Consider the following 10,522-nt stretch of genomic DNA (forward strand, 5'->3'; position numbering starts at 1 on the left):
CCCATTGTGACCAAACTCACTCACTCACTCAAAAAAAAAATCTATTGCCATTGCTGATGTGGGGGCTTAGGAGACGGAAAATGAGGCCCAAGGTAGGAGATTACCCCTACCTTTGGACCTCATCCCTTGCCTCATCTAATTTTGCATGTGTTTTTCTTCTCCTTTCCTTTTCTATCTCTTCTTCGTCTCCTGTCCGGTTCCTAAGATGTGAGAGCAGTGCTAAAAGGATGAAAGGCGGATTTTATATCAGTAATGCATGGCCTCCAGGAGCCATAGGCATGGTATTCCCTTGGTTAATCACCAAGCTCTGACCCTTTATGGGGACCCTGAGGGGTAGACTTTCTTTTCCCCCACTTATTTCAGGCTCAACATGGCCAATAATGATGGTTAACCCTTAGTAGGGGCATTAAGGCTCACCCCTTCATCAAATAGCCTATGGTCATGACCAGGTTGGGCACATCAAGGGCAACAGGCTGTGGAGCAACAGTGTTTGGCAGGGTGGCCAAAATCCAAACATCTTCAGATCCCTCCCCTCCTTGCACTTTTCCAGATACTTCACCACCTTTCCTAGTCCCCTTACCTCATACCCCAGATTCTTCTCCTAATACTTCTCCAACAGCCATCTCTAACTGTTTTACCTACTGATTATTTCATAATAGCTCTTTTGCCATTTTCCATACACAAGGTTCGTATAGCTTCCCCTGCAACACACTATTTTATCCAATTGCCCTATGCCCTTAACCCTTTACTAATCTCTGATTTACTGCATTTGCGCCCCTTTACCCTTTTCCCTATCCTATAACTGTATAACCTTTGGCATCTAATGTCACTCCTAAGCCCCTCCCACGACAACAATGAGCAACTGATTGGGGATATCAAATTTTGTCTCACCTCTTCAGATATCTATCATGATTATTTTACATATATATCAAAATTAATGTATTCATAAATTTACCAGATGCTGCAGTTATGCCTCTTCAGATATGCATTATGATTCCTACAGGCATTCCTAGATTATACTTCTGGGATAACCACTGCCACTATGCAATGACCCTGAGATTTTCCCTAGTTACAAGAGAAAAATTGCTAGAGAAAAGTTTCTGTGGTGTTATAAAAATATAACAATCAAGAAATTCTTTTAATCTTTTATTAGACTGAAAATATTACAGTATAACATTTATTTAATTCAAAAATAAGATTAATGTAAAATTTACGAAAAACAACACTAATTAAAGGATGCTCACCCATGTTCTTTTCCTTTACCTAAAGTTGGTATTTCAGTGATATTACAATGCAAATGCCCATGTTGGTGAGCTGTAGACACTTCCTTCTTTTACATAAACATCCTTATTTCTTAAAATAAAAAGACCTCCTTTTACAGAAAACATTTTCTTTTTAAATTTAACTCCAAATACAGACAAATATAAATAAACTTTTTTTATTTATAGTCTCTTTACAAATCTATGAAGTTTAACAACTAAAGATTATATGATTTAAATTACAGGTCCACAGATAGTTTTTCCACTATCTAATACTGAGCTTTGTAGCCACAATTACAATACAATCATGCCATAATTGTATACACAAACTGCAGGGTGTGTTTGTAATGAAAAATATCTAGATCAATATATAGCAATGAATACTTTAATCTAAACTGTATTTATTTCTGAATATTTATTTATATATATATTTAGTAATTAATAAACATGACCAAAAAATATGTTTGTTAGGATTTTAATTATTTTGGTCTGGATGAACATAAAATAAAACATCAACTGGCAAATGACATATCCCTACTACAAAGAATTTTTTTGTTCATGAAGAAGAAGAGGAGCTGCCATAATGACCACATTGTCCTATCATTTGGGGGATGGTCTCCACAGACTGACTTTTTTATGAATGTGACAATATCATCATGACAAACTGTGATATGCAGAGATAACGAGTTTTCTAGGAAATCCATCAGTATGTAATCAAAACAAATTGGGTTAAATCTCTATCATAAAATACCAGTATTCCAAATAACATTCAGTTTATGTAAAATATATGAATGTATATAAAGAATAGTTCGCGCTCTCTCACGTTTCAGTCATTTCCTCAGTCATTTTATGTTATCAATTTTACTAACCAATAGTGCACATGTAGCTAACAAGGCACTTACTGAAAATTCCGAATAATGATAACCATTGTAATTTTACCAATAACAAGGGATACCTGTACAATGCATTATGGACTTGAAAGATCCTCTGTCATCTCCTGTACCACAAAAGAGGAAAGGCCAATGTACAAAGTCGTGCTAGGATGGCAAGAATACATGCCAGGCCCACTGTCTTTTTTTTTCCTGATTGCCTTTGCACCTGGGTGGTTCCACAAGTGCTTCTTTAACAAGGAGTCAAATACTAAACCTACCTAGCTTACCTGTTCACACTTTTCCTTGATTTTTGGCAATATTATTTTTTTTATTCTTTATTGCTATTTGTATTAATACCATTATAAGAATTATAATGTCAACAATAATTACATCATTATTAACAGCATAAAAAGTCCTAAAATGCCATCATTGTGCAAATAAAATTCATAAAAGAAATTCATGGTGAAGTCTTTGATTACCATCTAATTATTCCTGAATATATGCTGTTCCCTTACTTATACATATCACTTCCTCATGACTTGCTAACTGTTTGAGCTTACATGTAACTATTTCTTAAAATCATTACTGATATCAAAATTGCCACTTTCATTATATTATATTTAAATGGCAACCACCATTTCCCTCCTTAAAGGAACTTTAAAATATGGATGTTACCAGAAAGACTATTAACCCAATGCAGCCAGGAAAATGTGATGTTCACAGTAATATTTTGTGAAATGCATTTACACATCAATGGCTTCACAAGCACTTGTTAACAGTGTTGTTAACAATGCTAATAGCAATATAAAATAAAGTCAAATAATTCCAAAAATCAAGGAAAAGGGTTTACAGTTGAGATAGGTCATACTAGTGACACTCATTGGTGACTAAGCATCAATATAAATAATTAATAAATTAAGCCCATTGTGGGCATGAAGTGTGTACGTGTCATCCTCTGCAGCAATGGGTTAACACTGGTGTCAAGCAATACAGTCTTTGACTAATATGAAATTATCCTGTGTATTTATTATACAAATTGATGACTTGTGTGGCATTTATTTGCACTAATGTAAAAATAATGTTCTAGGATGGTATAAAAAAAATCACCAAAGAATTCACTAGACTTTATGTCAATTGTAAAACTAACTATGCTACATTTTAAATGAAAAAAAAGATGCAGCTTATAAAAATGTGAATACAATAGTAATATTGAAAGTAAGAAAAACAAAAAATATGTAAAAACAAAACAAAACAAGGGTACTAAGGAACTACATAACCTAACCACTAACATTCCATTACTTAAGATGAAAGAAAATTATTACCATTATGTCAAAACCAAAGATAACGAAAATACTTTTCTATAAGGACATGAATTTCATCACTGAAGCAGTATCATCCATTGCTGGTACAAGACCTTTAACTTGGGTCCATTCATTGCTGATACAAGACCTTTAACTATGGGTCCTCTCATGATGAAAGTTACTGCAAGTTTCTTATGGGTGACTCTTCTTTGTTTCCTCAGAAGTCATATGACCTGTAAAGTGAATCATATTTTTTAGAAATAATTAAAATGGAACACTTACAAACTTAAAACTGATAAAAGGTTGCATTCCCACTAAAAAAAAGAAAAGAAAAAGCCTTACTTGACCATATTATTGCCTTGACAGAGCAACTTTTAAAAATTGGCAGCTTGTTCTACCAGACTGGTTTGTATGGGACACTGTGAGTGTGAACTAACATATCTGGTACAATCTAGCAACTTTTCTCCAGCTTCAAGACCATCTTAATCCACCTCCACACACACACACACATCCCAATATCCAATGCTACCCCACTAAGCCTTTGGTTGCAAGTATGGAAGGCTTTTCCTCCCACCCAATCCTCTCTCTATAATCTCTCTAAACCATGAGACCAACATTTAACATTTCATCCTGCAGAACTAAGTAGTTATGTCCAAAAATTTTTGAACTGGGAAACTACCTTATGCAGAAATGACACAGAGTACAACTGTCCCTCCCTCCCCAACACAAATGTCAGAATAGGCTTACTTGAGCAGCAAGCTTTAAAATTTGTTTTAAAAGATTTAGTTTTAATTCCATTTGTTACAATGGATATTCTTTGCTGTGACATACTATCTGTTTTATTTTGCCCAAATCTCCCCCTATGTGCAAGGAATGGCCAGGGTTACCTTTGGCCGGGCGTGGAATTGATAAGGATAAGTCCGATATGCGAAGCTGAGCCTCGCCCGGGCTATGGGGGAGCCCGGCCTGTGCCGACTAATGTCGACTCGATCAACGTGTGTCAAGCGAGTGCTGACGCGACAGAGCTTAGTCCTTACCCACCGTGGTGCCCAGCCACAGCAGTAACCTCCGGGCGACAATTGCAACTTCTCGCGCCTGGACGGGGCGCGAACCGCCGACCCCTCGGATGAGAGGCCGACACGTTACCACTGTACTAGCCTGAAGGCTCGTGGAATTGAACGCAGGTCTGCAAGATTGCTAGACGAACACACTTGGTGGTGGTGGTGGTGGTGGTGGTGGTGGTGGTGGTGGTAGTGGTGTGGTGGTGATGGTGTGGTGGTGGTGTGGTGATGGTGGTGGTGGTGTGGTGGTAGTGGTGTGGTGGTGGTAGTGGTGTGATGGTGGTGGTGGTGTGGTGGTGGTGGTGATGGTGTGGTGGTGGTGTGGGGGTGGTGGTGGTGGTGTGGTGGTGGTGGTGGTGGTGATGGTGTGGTGATGGTGGTGGTGTGGTGTGGTGTGGTGTGGTGGTGGTGGTGGTGTGGTGTGTTGTGGTTATGGTGGTGTGGTGTGGTGTGGTGTGGTGTGGTGTGGTGTGGTGGTGGTGGTGTGGTGTGGTGTGGTGTGGTGTGGTGGTGGTGGTGTGGTGGTGGTGGTGGTAATAGTAATAGTAATAGTAATAGTAATAATAATAATAATAATAATAATAATAATAATAATAATAATAATAATAATAATAATAATAATAATAATAATAGTAGTGATAGTAATAGTAATAGTAATAATAATAATAATAATAATAATAATAATAATAATAATAATAATAATAATAATAATAATAATAATAATAATAATAATAATAACAATAATAATAATAATAATAATAATAATAATAATAATAATAATAATAATAATAATAATAATAATAATAATAATAATAATAATAATAATATTAATAATAATACTAAGTGTGGTAAAACTCTGTATGCCTCCTCTTTGCAATGTTATTTTTTCATTTGATTTGCTTTACCTATATGGTAATAGACGGTTTCCTTTCACAAGCTCCATATCATCTCACCAGGTAGTCCATAGCTAAGTGCAATAATAATAACAAGAAGTATCATATAACCCCTTTGATCTGGGTAACATTATGCTAATGGATTTGTATCTGCCATAGACTAGTGTCAATCATCTCTTTAAGGAGCTTTTGTGTATGGGTGTGAGTGGCCACAGATATGTCTGGTGTGCTGGAGATCGCCAGGGAGAGCCGGGGCGGCTCACCCGTCGGCTAAGGCCTGGGTAGGCCTTGTTGCTGCTGGCTGTGTCTTGCTCGGCTGGAGGATCATGAGTGATGAACTCGGCCCGGGTGCGGGAGCTTAAGTGGGTCTGAGCTGTGTAAGCTACCCGGGAACGAGGGGAGCCTGTGGTCCAATAGGCGAGCCGTGAGGTGTCCGTGGTCAACCAATCAGGTCTAAGTATGCGTTGTCGAGAAGCTGCTGATGGTAAGGGCGAGAGGACAGTCTGTGGACCTGGACCCAACCTGGGGGAAGTATGCTGCGCTGCAGTTTGCGGGGGTCGGCTACAGGTACTCCCCCTCCAGTGAGGGAGCTAAGCGAGCGAGCGATAACCGTGATACTCCAGAAGGCTGGGTATTTGTGTCACTCCAGAAAGTCACCAGTATGGCAATGGATTTGTATCCGCCATAGACTGGTGTCAATCATCTCTTTAAGGAGCTTTTGTGTGTGGGTGTGAGTGCCCACAGGTATGTCTGGTGTGCTGGAGATTGCCTGGGAGAGCCTGGGCGGCTCACCCGTCGGCTGAGGCCTGGGTAGGCCTTGTTGCTGCTGGCTGTGTCTTGCTCAGCTGGAGGATCGTGTGTGATGAACTCAGCCCGGGTGCGGGAGCTTAAGTGGGTCTGAGCTGTGTAAGCTACCCGGGAACGAGGGGAGCCTGTGGTCCAATAGGCGAGCCGTGAGGTGTCCGTGGTCAACCAATCAGGTCTCGGTATGCGTCATCGAGAAGCTGCTGATGGTGAGGGCGAGATGACAGGCTGTGGACCTGGACCCAACCTGGGGGAAGTATGCTACGCTGCAGCTTGCGGGGGTCGGCTACAGGTACTCCCCCTGCAGTGAGGGAGCTAAGCGAGCGAGCGATAACCGTGATACTCCAGAAGGTTGGGTATTTGTGTCACTCCAGAAAGTCACCAGTATGGCAATGGATTTGTATCCGCCATAGACTGGTGTCAATCATCTCTTTAAGGAGCTTTTGTGTGTAGGTGTGAGTGCCCACAGGTATGTCTGGTATGCTGGAGATTGCCTGGGAGAGCCGGGGTGGCTCACCCGTCGGCTAAGGCCTGGGTAGGCCTTGTTGCTGCTGGCTGTGTCTTGTTCAGCTGGAGGATCTTGAGTGATGAACACGGCCCGGGTGTGGGAGCTTAAGTGGGTCTGAGCTGTGTAAGCTACCCAGGAACGAGGGGAGCCTGTGGTCCAATAGGCGAGCCATGAGGTGTCCGTGGTCAACCAATCAGGTCTTGGTATGCGTCGTCGAGAAGCTGCTGATGGTGAGGGCAAGATGACAGGCTGTGGACCTGGACCCAACCTGGGGGAAGTATGCTACACTGCAGGTTGTGGGGGTCGGCTACAATATGAACATGCTGTATTGAGTGAAAATGGCTGCGGGCAGGGTGACACGCACTTGCGGTCATGGGTGACGGAAAAGGTTCACCACAAGTATGCAAATCTCTTGGAGGCCACGTCATCTGGATCCTACATCTTTTGCATCTGCTAACAATGCTTAATTGTCATACTAATATTAGTGCCTGCACTAATTTTGCATTGTGTTGGATAGTGCCCTGTTTCTTTATAAGTGAATTTAGTGACACACTTATTAGTGTGCTAAAGATGCAAAACTCCTGTAAGAGGAAGTCAATAGCTGCAAAGGCAAAAGCAAGCTTGGGAGAAGGAGAGGAGGAACCCAAAAGTGTCTACTCTCACAGTGCCCCCCCCCCCCCCTTTCAAATGCTGATATTCAAGAACGGGGATTTAGCCACATTTTTCATACAAGATCCACACTTTTTTTTACCAATCTACATGGGGTTTTCACCATTTGAGATTAATTCTCTAGCAAAAATTGTTAAAAATTCAAAAACATATGATTTCATTATCATAACTGTATAAATGATGGTGATAAGCAATATTCATTAAATGAACAGATTATTAAAAAATAAATGGATATTGTCATTCTGTAAATCCAACTACATTATGGTATTCTATGAAAATTTTTTGATATTTTTTTTCTACAGATTTAAGTTGTTGCCTCAGTCTATACAATTTTTGTTTAAACGACATCTATATTTTTGGTGCCCTTTTTATTAATTGATTTGTTTGATACTCTCTAAGCACTAGAGGGGAAAAGAAAGAAAGAAAAATGAGGAAAAAATGGGGATTTTTTTTTTAAGGGAAAAAAAATAATAATAAATAAAAGAAAAGAAAAAAAAGTAACTTCAATTTAACGAATCTAATAACCATAGCAGACGATCCCCTTATATGCTTTCCTCAACATTACTGTAATTTCTCTTTTCCAGGTCACTTCCTGTTTCTGATTTGTTATCACATGAGTTCTTGGACAGATCAATGGTGACAGTCATGCTGGAATTCTCTGAAGTGTGCTGATGGACCCTTCGATTTATGCATTTCTTTTCAATTCTCTCCACGACCTTCAAGGAGCATAATCAGAACCCTTAATTGGTATAGTTCCAGTGGCTCCTATTGTGACTGGCCTGATTCTTGTTTCATTCAATTATTCATTTATTTACTTATTAGATTTTTTTTTCTTTTTTTCTTATTTTACAAAAAGTTGGCTCTTCCAGTACTTATTTGGCATGGAGTCAATCAGAAGCCCTACCTGACCTCACCTCCTTCCCTTATTCCTTGAATTTTCAGGAAAAAAATTCTCTTGCTATCATGAGCATTGTCATTATTAGTCCTATCATTATTATCATGACAATAATATTAACCACATGCCACCGGGGATGGCATGTGCGTACATGCAACTGCGTATTTGATTTAGTAATCGTTTTTACATATAGATGGCTCCACAAGTACTAAGTCACCAATGAACGAATTACAATAACTACCTGTTTCACCTGTTTACCTTTTTCATTGATTTTTTATATTTTCTAGTGTATAATACTGCTGTTAGAAATGTCAAGAACAATAAAAAAACATTTTCCCGCTAATTAAAGGAAAGGTGAAGTCACAAGATCTACTAATTGACTCTTTTGTGGCAAAGCACTGGCAGAGCCATCTATTTATAGAAACATTTAACAAAACAATATTAAAGAGAACACAACATTTTCCTGCCAGCATTAGGTTAATAAAAAAATCAGTAATAAAAACATTTTTTTTTTTTTTTCTTAAAAATTCAAGGAATGGAATAAATGGGTGAGGTCAGTTGACCTTGAAACTGATTCCTTGATGACTGTAAGGACAGAAAAAAAGAGCAAATAGTGGGCAGTTCATGCTTTCTCCTGGTGTCAATGGCTTTATTGTGGCTGAGGGCAGGGGAGGGAGGGATGTGGAAATGCAGTCTTCAGGAGTTAATGGGGAAAACAGTAATCTAATTCTTGTATTGTATAACATTTCATGTACTTTCCACTTGTTGCCATGACTAAGTGCCAAGTATATTAACTCACTGGACCTGGATGATGTTGCGGACACTTCACAGAAAAACATGAGCCAAGGGGCAGGTGATGTAAACATGCCATCAACCAGGCAAATTGGCCATGGCACTGGTAACGCGAACTGCCATGATGAGCAAAGGCCAGGGTGAGGAAAAACACTCGCCATGACTGCACAAACCTCTTGGAGCATTATTTCACTCATTTGGTGCTTAGAAGGGGGCTTTAGCATTATTCCCATCGATAAACGAATGTGGAGTGTAACGTGCATGAACAGTGACTAGAAGAGCGCCAGCTCTGGGGAAGACGCAATTTCCATGCTGCGCACCATATTCCTGGCACCAGTTGTATTACGTAAAATTAAAATGAAAAAATGAGATATGTGACAAATAACCAAATTTTCCTTTTTTTCTCTTTTTTTTTTCTTACATGGAGATTTTTCCTACATAGAGAGATGATATGGAGTCTGTGCTAGGAAAAGTAATTACCATCTGGATAAAGCAAATCAAGAGACAAATATGGACAATGGAAAATGGCAATAATGCTAAAAAAGTTTACACAAAATAACTTTGCAAAGGGGAGACATAGTCTTGTCACCGCTCATAGGTGTTTGTGCGCACTCGGCCTACACACCACTTGCCCAGTATATTGGCCACTTATGTAACCCATTGCCCAGGTTTTCAGCTCCTTGCTTTCCATCATGCAACCGGATCCATAGGGTTAAGAGGCACAACAGAGTATCTACAGAAAATGCACATCTACAAATATAGACTCAATTTCTCCAAACTATAAAGCTATAAGACCAAAAATTGTTTCTTTGCTTACCTTTTCGTTCCAAGTAAGGATGACATCCTTTCCAAGCTGCCGTCTCTGTGCGTGGGATAATTGAAATCATTTGACCCTCCACTAAAACCTCTGCCACCTGGCCTGGGACTCCTGTCTCTGTTGCTGAAACTGCTAATTTCATCCTCATGCCTACTTCTGTCATTGTTGTATGGCCGGTTTCTTTCACTATTGTAAAGCCTATCTCTGTCATTGCTGTAGGACCTGTCTCTGTCACTGCTGTAGGGTCTCTCTCTGTCACTGATGTAGGGTCTGTCTCTGTCACTGCTGTAGTGTCGGTCTCTGTCATTGCTGTAGGGTCGGTCTCTGTCGTTGCTGTAGGGTCGGTCTCTGTCACTGCTGAAGGGACGGTCCCTATCATTGCCAAAGGGCCTCTCTCTTTCACTAATGTATGGCCTGCTTCTGTCACTGTCGCGGTGCCTAAATTTGTCCATGGGCTCGTAGTCCCTATCACGACCTCTGGAGGGCGACCTGTGCCTTCTATGAATAGACAAGAAAAATTTGTATAAGGAACATGTAAATTGATACACCCATTAATTATGCATAATACTGTATATTATCTATATTCTTACTATTTACAATGTTTTTCTTCAGTTACTTAAAACAATAATACACCTTTTATGTAAATGAAAA

General features: G+C 39.7%; 1 protein-coding gene across 1 annotated transcript; it reads right to left on the minus strand.

Annotated features, from left to right (window-relative positions):
- Positions 1-1,136: 1,136 nt before the first annotated feature.
- LOC113809614 (uncharacterized protein DDB_G0287625) lies at positions 1,137-10,369 on the minus strand (the record flags this gene model as incomplete). Its single annotated transcript, XM_027361256.2, is given in 2 exon segments — positions 1,137-3,665; positions 9,872-10,369. Coding segments are annotated over 2 exon segments (514 nt in total), but the record flags the coding sequence as incomplete, so codon positions are not given.
- Between the last annotated feature and the right edge of the window lie 153 nt (positions 10,370-10,522).

This window comes from Penaeus vannamei, chromosome 20 (genome assembly GCF_042767895.1).
Source record: "Penaeus vannamei isolate JL-2024 chromosome 20, ASM4276789v1, whole genome shotgun sequence".
In the NCBI taxonomy this organism is placed as follows: Eukaryota; Metazoa; Arthropoda; class Malacostraca; order Decapoda; family Penaeidae; genus Penaeus; species Penaeus vannamei.